Source organism: Xyrauchen texanus, chromosome 3 (genome assembly GCF_025860055.1).
Source record: "Xyrauchen texanus isolate HMW12.3.18 chromosome 3, RBS_HiC_50CHRs, whole genome shotgun sequence".
In the NCBI taxonomy this organism is placed as follows: Eukaryota; Metazoa; Chordata; class Actinopteri; order Cypriniformes; family Catostomidae; genus Xyrauchen; species Xyrauchen texanus.
In genome coordinates, this window is record NC_068278.1 from 12301598 (window position 1) to 12315883 (window position 14286).

The following is a 14286-nucleotide window of genomic DNA, read 5'->3' on the forward strand; positions in this document are numbered from 1 at the left end:
ACATTACAAGCTAAATATACAGTATGCCACATTTACATTTTATATGTTGTTGACCAATATTAATATTATTATTATAAACTTTGCTCAAGAAACTTAAGATCTCAAAGAAATGCGACAAAAAAAAAAAACAAAATAAGTGGAAAAAATGATTAAAACCCACGAAAATAAACACTTCTTGAAGAAAATAAATATAAAATACATATCACTTCTCGCGAAATAAATAAATGAACAAATTAATGTGGAGTTCATCTTTTGGCTTTCATAAAATTATTTTGCGTGCCGCGTGTCGAAACATATTGCTTGTATTACAAGTGATTATCATCATGCGAAACACAGATATCGCACCTGTTTTAACAACTTTAGAATTCTTGATCTGTTTGGGAGTCGTCCCATTCTGTGGCGTTGTCTTTCTTCATTGGGGTTTTCCTGGGTCAGAAATGACTGAGTAGTGCGAGTGATCCCGCTCTGAGCTCTCCTGTCTCTGACGCACAAATATCGGAAAGCCTGCTGGATTCGCTCACACTTCGGAACTCCAGAGACAGCGCGCACTACAGTCACGTGAAACATTCCTGGTCACATGAGAAGAATGTTTAGCACTTTTAAAGCGCCGAACGTGCAATGAAGATCATAAAATTAGCTTGGGCGTTTGCAAAATACGTTCAATGCCGGAAAAACGCTATCCATGTTTCTTCAATTTCCTCAGTGTCGTGTGAAGCCCAGCCCACAGATAGATAATCCCACGCTGCGCACATGGATATTTACATATTGCGATATACACGATATAGCAAAAGCTCTATTGGTCGACACTTTATATCGTCGCCACAATATATATCGTCAAATCGCCCAGCCCTAATTGAAATACTGAAAAAGTTACACACTTCAGCTTTAAAGAAAAGCACATTTAAAGAGCACATACAGTTACAGCACTGCGTTGCCTTTTATACACTCCACTGAAGCACTTGAATGTGAATTTGAAAGATTCTGACCGCTCTTGAGGCTGGCCGCTCCCAGCGACTGTGCGGTGAGCAGAGAGAGTCTGGCGCTGGAGTCCTGCAGGTAGGCCATGCTGGTCATCGGGTAGAAGTTTGCCTGCAGGGGGAGTTTAACCATAGTTTTCCTCGGCTGCACCTGTGAAAACAGCCCAAGGCATGTTTAGAGCACCGCAGGAAGGAAACATTCCAAACTCCCCCAGTTCAGTGCCCAAATAACACAGAGTGTGGGCATGTGGAGACACTTATTTGAAGGAAAAACACAGCAAAATGATGAGCGTCATTGTTTGCTTGTGTGTTAATGTGACTGGAAGGGAAATGTATTGTATATGCCAATGTTTTTATTCATGAGGCATTTGTTTAAGGAATTCGGCTAATTAGTTTGGATGGAAGAAAAGTACTTAATCCCGGCCAAGGCCAAAGAGAAATTATCGGCTAATTGAATGCCGAAGGAATATGACAGTTAGAGTGATTTGAATTGACACTTGTTTGTTTTGGTCAGCCCTACAGCACACTCTAAACTCTGTATTTGATTAATTGTTTGTCAAGAAAAATGACATTTTCATTATGACTTTCAAAAACAGCTACGTGCTTTGAGCGCTATCAACTGAAATCAAACAAGACTGTCAAAGTAATCACATTAACAAACTAACTCCTTTGTAGATTAGTATTACATGTCAGTAAATATAATTAGTCCAACTACTCATCCTTAATTTAGACCATGAAGAGGATTCAAGCAACTACATGCTGCTCATTATTATAAACAGAGGTGTTTCGGTCAAACATGAGTAATAGTAATCAGTAAATGGATACTTTTCTGCAGTATGGGACATTCGATTTTTTGATTGTTTATAAACAGCCGACGATCAGGACTGATTATTTCCTTTCAAAAGGGGGCGGAAAGTCACACACAATTAGCCGACAACTCGATCTGTGTGTGAAAGTTTCTCTTGTGTGGAATTACATTGAATGGGTGACAATGAGAGCAGAGTTGGAGTTTCGAATCTTTGCATGGCTGGAATTTCAGGAGGTGAAACTACTGTTAAAACTTTCAACACAACTTATTTGATAACTCAACTTAAAGCTCTACACAACAAGGAATATGATGAGTTTGTTAAAGCTAAAGTGGAAACTGATTCAGCTAAAAAAGGGACACGTTTTATCATTCAGTCAAAAACATTGAAAAAAATCGGCAAGACTACGTCCACATTCATCCGGATACATTTGAAAATGGCGTTTCGTTTTCGAAACGCTCTCGGTCCACATTGCCATTTTCAAGCGTTTTCCAAAAGTTGCTTGTCCACACTGAAATGTAGGAAAACTCTTAAATCACCTTAAGCTGCGTTCACACTGCCGAGCGAACTAACCGCCATCCACTGACGACATGCAGCGATAAAGTAGCTGATAGTGTGAACGCTGCTTTAACGTGCACAAGAAAAAAAAATCGCCATTCCATGTACGGTCTGAAACGCCATTGTCCTCGCGTTCTGCCACTGGACAGCAATTCTGAGTAAACTTCAAATCATCTTTGAAGGAATGCAATGTGAAGGTTGTACAAAGTAACATTTATCTTTAACAACACTATCAAACTGAATAACAGGCACAACAACGCTGCTACAACATGGGCAAACACATTGATTGTTTTTGGTTGAATGGATAGCATGACTGTGTCATATGACAACAAATACGTAATCGTTCTCAGATATCTAAGCTGTCCCTGTCCCTGTCCATACTACAACGCGAAGACGTCTCAGTATGGTTGGAAGGCCAAAATGTAGAGAAACAGATACATTTAACACGAATTAGTGTGGACATGGTCTAAATCTTTCCAATTTAATGTGAGCCTAACAAGAGGCCATTCAGAATTCAGTTAAATTGAGATAATAATGGGCTTTTTGTTTCAGAGTTTGTTTATAAACGAAACCAGTGACACCTGGAAGACACGAATATCTTCGAAGTTGTGTAACGAATATATTTCGCTTTCATTCAGCTACGCAAACATTTTCAGAAATGTATGAAACTGTCGCAAATCCACGAAACAGTTGTGCCACTTTAGCGCATGGTATTTTAGTGCAAAACTGTCTCAGGCTACGTCCACATTAATCCGGATACATTTGATAACAGCATTTTCGTTTCTGAAATGCTCTCTGTCCACTCCTTTTTTCAAACGTTTTCCAAAAGTTGCTCGTCCACACTGAAATGTATGAAAACTCTTAAATCCCCTTATTGCATAAGCGGAAAATCGCCGTTCCATGTACGGTCTGAAACGCAATTGTCTTTGTTTTCTATCGCTGGAATAGCTTTTTTTATGCCAGGTGCGATACGACAAGTTTCCAGTTATTCCAATTGTCATGTACACAATAAAAGCTTAAACACTTCATGACGCCACACAATCTCAGCCAATCAGCGGACATAACTGATTACATTTCTTTAACGCTCATTAGGGAAGCAATGGCTTTATCGCCTGTCCCTTGGATGCATGTGTTTCAAGGAGAGAGAAAAAGGGATATATTGAGGCCCTACCTGGTAACCATTGAGGTCGGTAAAGAATCGATCCTCACTATTCAGATCCGATGTTATCCTCATTGCAATTTCACGGTTGAATTCGCCCCTTATATCTACAGTGTTATAGATCTCAACAGACTGGCCCTCTACACCTGAGAAAGAGAGACAGCGAGAGAGTGAGGTCAAAAAAAGATCAGAAAGAGCTATGACAACAGAGGGGAGAGACTTATCCGTTTCCTGTATTTTTGATAGCACCACAGAGCCACAGTGTTGCAATTTTCAGTGAAATCAACCTATGAATGTCTTGCATATAGTTGTCTCTGTTTATTAAGATGGGATACGAGAAAGTATTTTAACATGGATCACAGACTTAAAGCTGTAGTGTGTCATTTTCTTAAGAGCTCATCTGTACTATCAGTACTTCAGGGATCAAACAAATAAAATAAGAACAAAAACACATCTTTATCGAGTCATTTGGCTGATGAACAAAAATGTCACGAAACGTCAATAATGCACAAAACAAAAGCTCATTTACTGTTTGACATTAGGCACACATCAACACATCCAAAATAAGACAAAATCAAACAAAATTGTACATTTGCCAGCAGCACTCAATTTGTTTTCCTTTTTACTTCAGGAATAAGTTTTGATGTTTCATTCTCAATTGCGTCCCCTGGCCAAAGTCGAAAGAGGACATGAGGAATTACATTTATAATAGTATAGTGAATATACGTATATCTGGATATTTCTTCAGAAATGTTGCAAAATACTACATTTCTAGTCTAGACTAATTAATCATTTGGGAATAAAATATATTTATTTCATTTCATTTAATGAAAGAAATTCCTTAAAGGTAGGTAGCATGCTCTGTAAAAGCAACGCAACTATGAAAACAAGGTTACGGTAGTATAAAGTAGGAGATCTTTAAACATTTTCAACATTATCGTGTCTTCATTAACCCTACTTATTAATCTTTGCCATCAAAGTCATCTTGCATGCTACAAATCATTTGGATTGTTGAGGAGAGATGTGATGTTATTTTTTCAAGCAATAATTTAGATTTCTGCCTGCCAGACAATAAACAGGCAAAAAAACTCCTATAGACCCGAGCCATATCTTGGAACCAGACTATCATAAGCTGTGTTCCACTTTGAGGGTGTGCTAGGGCGAGCCAGGGCCAGTTGCCTTCCCACAGTCACTTCCGGGCTTCATTGTGCCTCTTCAGGACTTCCTCGAAGCCAGCGTCCAAGTACCTTTGGCCTGCCGATTACCTTAGGGCAAAATAAGAAGGGCAACTGGGGACTGAGGCAGGGTCTTGCTTTCCACCAAGCAAAGACCAAAATAAGCAAACAGATGCCAGGTTCAGTCTCCACCATGTTCATTTCGAGGGCAACCACTGTGCCGCGGCACACTAGCTCCTCACCTTTCGGAGAAATTTGTCGTTTTGAAACCATAATCGGTCACTTTTGTGATTGTGAAGAACAATGATTAATGTGCAAAAGTGAGTGATAAATACGTGTTAAGGGGAAACGCGGCTGTTGAGACACGGCAGTGGGTTCTTTTGACTTGGGTAAACAAGTACGACCCTAGTAACAACCCAGAACACCCTAGCAACCACCCAAAACAGGACCATGCTCAAAACCACTCAGATACTTTTACCCGGTTGGGCAACTGTGCTAATTGAAAGATGACAAAGGGCGACGTTGATGCGGATAAAAGTAACAAAACACATTTTTTGGCTGAATAAAACAGGACAATGAACAACTGTTTTACATATTTTTAAACAGAATGTTCACATTAAGATTCAATAGCTACAGAGCTGGGGTCATATCGAACTGCAATCCAAGAAGATCTTCCATTATACCAATTTTATGACAATAACAAAAACAATGAATGAATGTACCTTTTTCTTTGTTACACTTGAAGCACAGACCTGTGGTGTTAATGAATATCTTCTTAATACCCATCGGTGTAAGATATATCCTATTAAAGAATATGAAGTTAAGCTTGTGAATCCCAAGGGAAGTACATTTAGAGTACACTTTATCACATACAACACCCCAGTCATTCTTCTTAATGGCTTGACCTAGGTCCATTTCCCACACACCATTCAGTCCTGCTAAGGCAGAAGTACAATTATTACACAAGATGCCATATATCTTTGATATTGATCCCTTTAAACAGGCCTGATGCAAGAAAAGGTCTTCAATCTCTGCTGTGTCCATTCTCAACTCTCCTTTGCCTATCTTGAGTTTTATAAAATGTCGCAGCTGCTGAGATTTTAAAAAATTGCACCAACTAATCATCTAATCAACTTTTTCATCTGGGTTGCCCAACAATACAATTGAAAATTTGGCAAGGCGACCCCACCTTTGTCCTTTGGCTTCATTAATTTGGAGAATTTGATCCATGGGATTTTATATTTCCATATAAATGTTGAAAGGCGTTTATTAAAATTTTGAAAAATGAACTGGCTAAATAAATAGGAATAGACTGACAAAGATATAAAAGCTTGGGAAGAATATACATTTGTATTACATTTATTCTCCCTAGATACAAGATGGGGAGTGAACAGCAGGTTTTCAAATTAACTTTTATTTTATTTTATTTATTTATTTATTAATTATTGCTTATAAGATCATCAAGTGAAGCTGTGACAAAAAATACCAAGATACCTGAAGCCATTCTCAGTTATTTGAAAAGGGGAAATTTATTTTAGGTGTTCTAATGAATAGATATTTAAATGTAATGCCATGGATTTTGATAAAAAAAATGTATAGCCAGAGAGACTACTGTACAGAGAAATACATTCCAGTAGTGCAGGAATTTACTGGTCGGGTTGAGACATAAATATTAATATGTCATCAGCATATAGTGATAGTCAATGATCTTCTCCTCCTCCTGTAATGCCATAGAAGTTTTTGCTCTGTCTAATAAGTTGTATTAGACAGAGCACGGATTGTATTGCTGCTAGGACCTCTTCTGGAGTTATAGGTGATTAATCTCTATCCTCATCTGAAATAGCTGGGAGAGAAATATTGTTCAAAAAGTTTCAAATTCTGATTCTGAAGCACCATTTTGGGAACAATATAAAAACGTGTAATGGGATGGGAACGCATATGAAGTGCAGGTTCATATGTAGTGCTACCATCCAACATCTTTAGAGCCTTAATTGCCCTCTCAGAATGATTTTTTATTTTATTTAATATGCTAATATTCTACTAGATTTGTTTGCAGATTCATAATAATTTAGTTTGGAAAGAAACAGTAGTTTTTTAATATGATTAATGTGATCAAGGTTGAGTTTGGCACTAGCATGACCAGTTAGCTTGGTTGGGAGTCCTACTATGTAAACATTCTATTCTTTTAACCTCCTTTTCCCATTTTTTAATTCTCGAAGTTTAGATAACGGTTTATGTGCAGAAGTATAAGAGATAATGTATCTGCGAATTGTTGCTTTAGCTGCATCCCACATTATAGCAGGGGAGACAGGTGAATTTTTACTATACAACCAATCATTTTTAATTTAATCTCTTAATGTTACAAAATTGTGTGTCTGTTAGCAAAGACGAATTCAGTTTCCAAACCTGGCTCCTTGCTGGCAGAGTACTTAATTTAATATCAATCTGAACTGTCATTAAAAACTGGGTTAATTTGTTCTGTTCAGTACGAAGACATTTCTGCTGACGCAGTTAGTTTTTTTCTTTTTCTGTGAGCGCGAAGTTGTGAAAAGTGGACATGTTAGGGTCATAACTCAGACATGTTAGCTGTATGCCATGTCTTTTAAACATGAGGAGAGTAGCAACTTATTAAACAATCAGGAGTGGAGCTAGGATTTAAGCCGCAATCTTCTCAAGTGTCCGTGAGTGCCCCTGGATGGCCCTTTTTAATTGTAAGTACTATATAGACACCAAAAAAGTTGGTTATTTAATTAGTAAATGTTGTTATTTACATGGTTGTTGTTATTTTGTCATAGTTGGGTCATTGTACAATGCCCTCATCCCCAAATGCAGTATGAAACACCACAAACATAATGACTGTATAATATCTATTTCAAATTCAAAATTATTTTAGACCTTTTATAACTGTCAACAACCTAAGGAAAAATCAAGCATTTTCACAACTTTCAAAACTCTGTTCGAACCCTGTATAAAAGCACTCAAATATTTTGAGTTTGGTATTCACAAGAATCATTTGATTACATGGACCATACCTTGACAAAATAGATCTCAGAAGACCTACAATCAAGAATTGTTGCTTTGCATAAAGCAGAAAAGGGTTACAAAAGTTATCCCAAAGAGCTTAGATATTCATCTATCCACAGTTAGACAAACTATCTCTAAATGATGATTTAGTGCTTTAACGACTCTCCCTAGAAGTGTCCATCCATCCAGCATGACTCAAAGTAAAAAAAACACAGCAGAATGCTCAATGGAGGTAAAAAAAAAAGAAACCCAGCGAGAAGTATTAAGACTTGAAGGAATCATTGGAACTGGTTAACATCTCTGTTCAGGAGTCTATACGAAAACATTAAACAGGCATGGTGTCCATGGTAGGACACCACGAAGGAAGCCGCTGCTTTCCACCAAAAACATTGCTGCGTGCCTGTAGTTTGCCAAAGACCACCTTGATATAGTGCATCCGGAAAGTATTCACAGCACTCCAATTTTTCCACATTTTGTTATGTTACAGCCTTATTCCAAAATAGATTCAATTAATTATTTTCCTCAAAATTCTACAAACAATACCCCATACTGACAACGTGAAATAAGTTTGTTTGAAATCTTTGCAAATGTATTAAACATTTGCACTGTGAACGTTTAAAGGGATGTGTTCAAGAAAACAAGAAATATTATAATTGTTTGTGTGTTATCAGCTTAAGCACATTGTGTTTGTCTATGCTTGTGACTTTGATGAAGATCAGATCACATTTTATGACCAATTCATGTAGAAAGCCAGCTAATTCCAAAGGGGTCACATACTTTTTATTGACAACTTTTTTATTTAAAACTGTGTCACAAAAGAGTGACAATTTAGTAATTCAAAATCACTACGTTTTTTTGGTAAAAACAAATATGAAGGTCCCTGTGGACATAGTGCTGGCTCATGTGACTGCTCGATCCTTTCAAAACACTTTTTATATACATTATCTCACCCACCCAGAAGGGGTCACAAACAAACCGTCCAACCCCTTGGTGCTGTTGAGAAGAAAACTACGAACCTGTGTAGCATTCCCTTTCTTTCCTTTTCAAGCAATGAACCCATGTGCAGTAGATCATTAACCTTTCATTTATCCAGCTTTTGCACAGTATCAACAAGCTTTTTTTTGCCTGATTCTTATTAAAGGGATAGTTTGAAAAATGTAAGTTATTTTATCATTTTCTCGCTCTCTCTCATGTTGATTTAAACCCCTATAACTTTATTCTGGGGAACACAAAAGCAGATGTTAGGCAGAATGTTATTTATGTCCTTAAATTTTGAGTTTGTTTCTCACCAAATTCTATAATAAGCTTTAAGAAGACTTGGAATATTGATGCATGAGTCACATTTTATAATACTTCTGGGACCTTTTTTTAAGCTTTAAAGGGAGGCACTATCCACTGCCATTGTCTTGAAAAGAATATTCTGACTGGAGTATTTATATCAGAATTTCACACTGGGGCTCTGCATAAGTAATACAGGTTTGGAATTACATGATGGTGAATACATTATGACAAAATGTTCATTTGTGGGTGAACTATTCCTTTAAGGGACCCAGAGTATGAGCAATACAAATAGTAATGCTTGCCTAAGCAAACACCACCAATGAATGATACACTAAAGATGACTGTAGATAGAGGTCACTGCAAACAGAAGCTAAATGTTTGCCCCTCTCTCTTACCCTGAATGTTGTAGAGGCGGATAGTGTGTGTGATGTGCGTAAAGGTAGTGGTGACTTCAGAAAACAGCGGCCCTTTGGTGACTCGAATCACAGTCGGCTGAGAGGGAGAGTAACTCTGTGAGAGAGAGAGAGAGAGAGAGAGAGAAAATCAATGAGAATCAAATCACATTCATAAAATCCCCTCAGAGCAAATCTAATGAATAGAGAGAAAGAAATAGTTTCCATGACAAAACTGCCTAATGTCCTGATGAAAGAGTGAGTTCTGCTCTTTCGAGGTTTCACAGTTCCAGAGTGGGTAACAAATAAATTCATGAGCATTGACCAAACTGCAGTTTCATTTATATCTCCAATCCGTGAACGGCTGAGTGACACACTTTGAGGTTGTAGATTAGAATTAACCCTTAAAAAAAAAAACATACTTTTCTGGCAAAATCCTGTGGCAAAATTCCAGCAATCAAAACAGTTTTCTGCAAATTTGCCACACGATTATCACAAGTTTGCAGCAAATAAACAGGTAGTTTTTGTGATATAAGCATATCACCATTCAATACCTGTTTACCTGAGGCGAATAACCGCACCACCACGAGGACCTACTAACTAGTGGGAATTGGGCATTCCAAATTGGAAGAAAAGGGAATAAAAAAATTATAATATAAAAAACATTATGCAGTGTAAATTTATAACATTATACTTTGTATTATATTACCCTAGAATACGTTTTAAAATACAGCTGCTGAGGGAGGGACAAAATTTGGCCTCTGTCTCTCTTCTGACTGATGTAATCAACAGCTCTCTATTTTTTACTTCGTTTGGAATGCTGAACGCATAATATAGGGCTGCAGGATATACTGAATTTATTGAAATATCACAAATGTAGATTATTGCGATAATGGAATGAGTTTAATACAGTAACGTTCAAGGTGACGTAGATAGCGGAGAATAGACTGCACGCGATTGTCACTTGGTGTGTGTGTGTGTGTGTGTGTGTGTGTGTGCATTCTGCATAGGTGTTGACTCAAATGATGGAGCCTGTACCAATGTTTGCATACGTAGCTTTAACCGGCTCTGTCCTGTGCTTCCACTTTGTGTTGTGTGTGTGCAGATAATGAGACCAGGTGCTGCTAAACAAACTCAAGTAGATTGTTTATTGGCCGCTGTGGTCTGTGTGTGGCTATATCAAAGAATGGGTTTCAATGAATGGATTGTCCCATTAAATAATTTCTGTCAGTCTCAAGTTCAGAGCGGACAAACAACAAGCACATAAAACCAAAGCAGAAAGTGAGTCTATGGGAAGTGCTTCTGGACACCATTTCTCAAAATAAAAGCCCCACATTGAAATACCTTATTTTAAAATTAATACAAACATGAACTACAGTGTAAAAAAAATATATATATATATATATATATATATATATATATATATATATATATATACACAAATTGTGGAATATATTTTAGGATATTCCACAATTTGGTGAAATTAACTTTATATTATTTGCTACATAGCTAATGGTAAAACTGTACATATTATTCGCAGTCTATATGCAATTTGGAACAAAAGAAAACTATGTTTGTGATCTCTGATATGGTCCTTTTTTATTCCAGTAAACTTCCATTTATTTGGGCTGTGGGGGTTCCAATGTTCCTCGGGATCATGGGATTATCATTTCGCATATCGCATTTTTCCTCTATATCGTGCAGCCCTAGAATAGTGGATTTTTTTTCTTTTGTGGCTGGAACAAACGTGTAGGCAAAAATTGTATTTGCTGTGATCTTCCATTCACCACTATAGAAGTTTACCCTACTATAGTTTTACTTCAGCATTCCAAACCCGGATTTGTGAAAAGGGTCCATGTGATTATTAAACCACAAAAGGCTGCTATTTAATTAAATAAATATGTACTCTGTATGTGCTACAAAGTTAATTAGTGCTCTGCTCGCTGTCATCTGGTGTTTTTTCAGTGTATGAGTAAAGGAGCTCAGAAAGGTTTGAGCAGCTTACATCAGCAAAACACCAACTCCACACATTCACTTTGAAGCGTGCAGCACATGGGAACTTTATGTTTTTTATTTAAATTGCAGCTGTTGTGTTTTAACGATCGCACTAGGACATAATGTGATTTTATTTATTTTTTAGTTTATGGAATGACGCTAGTACGTCAGATGGTATCGGTTTTGGTATCAGAGCAGGCTTCACGCCATCCACGCACAACTCACCACACGCCCCACCAAGAACAAATCACATTATAGTGACCATGAGGAGGTTACCCCATGTGACTCTATCCTCCCTAGCAACTGAGACAATTTGGTTGCTTAGGAAACCTGGCTGGAGTCACTCAGCACAGCACTGGGATTCGAACTAGCAAACTCCAGTGGTGGTAGCCAGCAACTTTACCACTGAGCTACCCAGGCCCCCATTAAATCATTATATTCTTATAATGTATATTCTATATACATTTTGTCAGTGACAATATTTTTCCACAGTAAACATTTTCATGGAAAAGTGATTCAAAAGTTACTGAAAAAGTAATGAAAATTCCTTTAGACCAGTGGTTCCCAAACTGGGTGCTGCCAGGACTGGCTAGTGGTGCCGTGAAATCTCGGCTCAGTTTAATATTTCAGTAGCCACCTGTGAAAAGTTCCGTCAGTTCTGAGTTTGGTACCATTCGGACACATTGCGCATATCTACGCCAACACTAACTTGCTTGTGTCTCGTGCTGAATGGAGCTGCGCATGTGAACATGTAAATATGTTTCTTAGTCAAAATGCTGCTCTTGAGAAGTTATGAATGTAAACGCAGCTGTTGAAGTATTACGAGAGTGTAAACAGACGAGACAACACTCTGCGCCGCCTTGATGCGATACAAGATTTTGTATCTTGAATTATGATTTAATCAGTCATATAAATTGCAATATAACAAATGTTTTTTTTTTTTAATTCTACTTGATCTGCTTGGCTTTTCTTAACGAAATAGTTCACCAAAAAATTATAATTCTCTCATCATTTATTCAACCTTAAGCGGTCTCAAACTCAAACGCATGATTTTCTTTCTTCTGCAGAACACAAACGAAGGTATTTTAAAAGATATATGATGTCTGTTTGTACATACAATGCAAATCAATGGAGTCTAACATTTTCAAGCTCCAAAAAGGACATAAAGGCAGCGTAAAGGTAATCCATATGACACAAGTGGTTTAATCCATGTCTTCTGAAGACAATCGCTTTTTGGTGAGAAACAGACCAAAATGTAACTTGATATCTGCAGTCTCTAGATGCAATCATTATTTGAAGCTCGATTACACATCATCTCGCTTGATGCACGCGCAGAGCTCTGTACACATATGCGTAGATAAATTATATAGTCTGTATATGCAACACACTTCAGTATACAAACACATTTTGTAGCATGTAGCACATGCAGATTATATATTTATTCAATTAAAACTTTACAATTGCATAATCACAATAGTATATATCGTTATTAGAATTTAATTGTTCATTCAAAAACGCTATTTTTATGACTAGAGTCAGTGATTCCATTCATGTTCTCCCATCATGGCAATCATAAGGCCCTACATGTAGCAACCACGGGAATTGACATGGCGGCTGAGGTAGAATCCATATGGAGAACGTTTATTAAACACAGCAAACAAATCAAAGATGTTAGGCTGAGACGTAGTTTATTAAGAAGGCAAAGTAGTCGATACACAAGTAAGCAGTTGTAGAGCGGAGGAGGGCAGGCTGGGCTGGAACAATGCACTGATGGGGGTGCGCAAGGGATAATGGGAGAGGATGACATGGAGCTGCTCTGCGTTTGTGTTTTCCGTTCAGTTTATTATTAAAACTATTCGTGCCGGTTCTCACCTCCTCCTTTCCCTTAACCCATTTACATTGGCCAATGTAAAGTCCAACTGTCTTCATTTTCTAAAGTTTACAACTTAAATGTTTTAGTAGTTAACACAACAGCATGTATATATATTTTGCACTGTATCAATACTTAAACTATTTAATCAGAGTAATTGAGAATGTACATGACAGGGCTTCATTCATGACCATGATGGACTGGATAGTGACGGAAAAGCAGCCAATAATTGTCCAGTATAGAAGAGAACTCTTTTGAAAATGTTTAAAAAGCATGCCAGGATTCACCTTATGAAGTTGGTCGAGAGAATGCCCAGAGTGTACAGAACTGTAATCTAGGCAAAGGGTGAATACCTTGAAGAAGCTAAACTATAATCTATATTTTTTCTTTAGGTCACTACATATTTCTCATACTTCCATTTGTCTAATTTCATGAACTCAGCATTATTCTAAAATGTGGCAAGCAGTAATAATAAATAATGAGTATGTGTGTCCATAATTATGAGTTAACTTACTGTAGCTTCTTTATCTGGCAGAAACAGGTAAGCACCGCTCTTGTCTTTGTTGCTGGTTGTGCCATACCAAACAAACTCAACCCTGACCTGGTGCTCTGAGCCATCCTCCTCCAGCCTCATTGTCTGTTCGTTAGAGACAATTTCTGCATGTTACAAAGTCATTCCTAAACTTTTCACCTAACAACAAAGCCAAAGAGTACTACTCTTGGGTCTTACCTCTAGAAGACCTGTAGCTGCAGAGATGGTGAGTTTCAGGTGAGGATTTTCAATCTGCAAAGGAGCAGCATCATCCTGGTAGGACAATCTGAAATGGTCTAGTCCACTGACTGCAATGCGCTTGTCTTCCATTAGGAACGTGTATTTGGGAGTTTCTGTCCTTGGCTCCATTCCTTCCATAAGCTGGTACACACTCAGACCCAGCGGAGCAGCGTGAGCCACAAACGACAACTGTCGATTAGTATACAAAAACATTCAATATGACGATAACATGGGTACATATTACTACAGCAGTACAGTGTGTGAGAATTGTGTTTCA

At 37.7% G+C, this 14286-nt stretch overlaps 1 protein-coding gene across 1 annotated transcript in view; it reads right to left on the minus strand.

The window, feature by feature from the left end:
• Positions 1–14286, minus strand: part of LOC127627908 (alpha-mannosidase 2-like) — a 79848-nt gene that overhangs the window by 14174 nt on the left and 51388 nt on the right. The window contains exons 14-18 of the mRNA XM_052104522.1: positions 13968–14198; positions 13752–13874; positions 9376–9490; positions 3513–3646; positions 987–1128 (exon numbers count right to left, since the gene is read on the minus strand). Coding sequence (XP_051960482.1) covers positions 987–1128; positions 3513–3646; positions 9376–9490; positions 13752–13874; positions 13968–14198 — 745 coding nt within the window. The remainder of the gene's footprint in view (positions 1–986; positions 1129–3512; positions 3647–9375; positions 9491–13751; positions 13875–13967; positions 14199–14286) is intronic.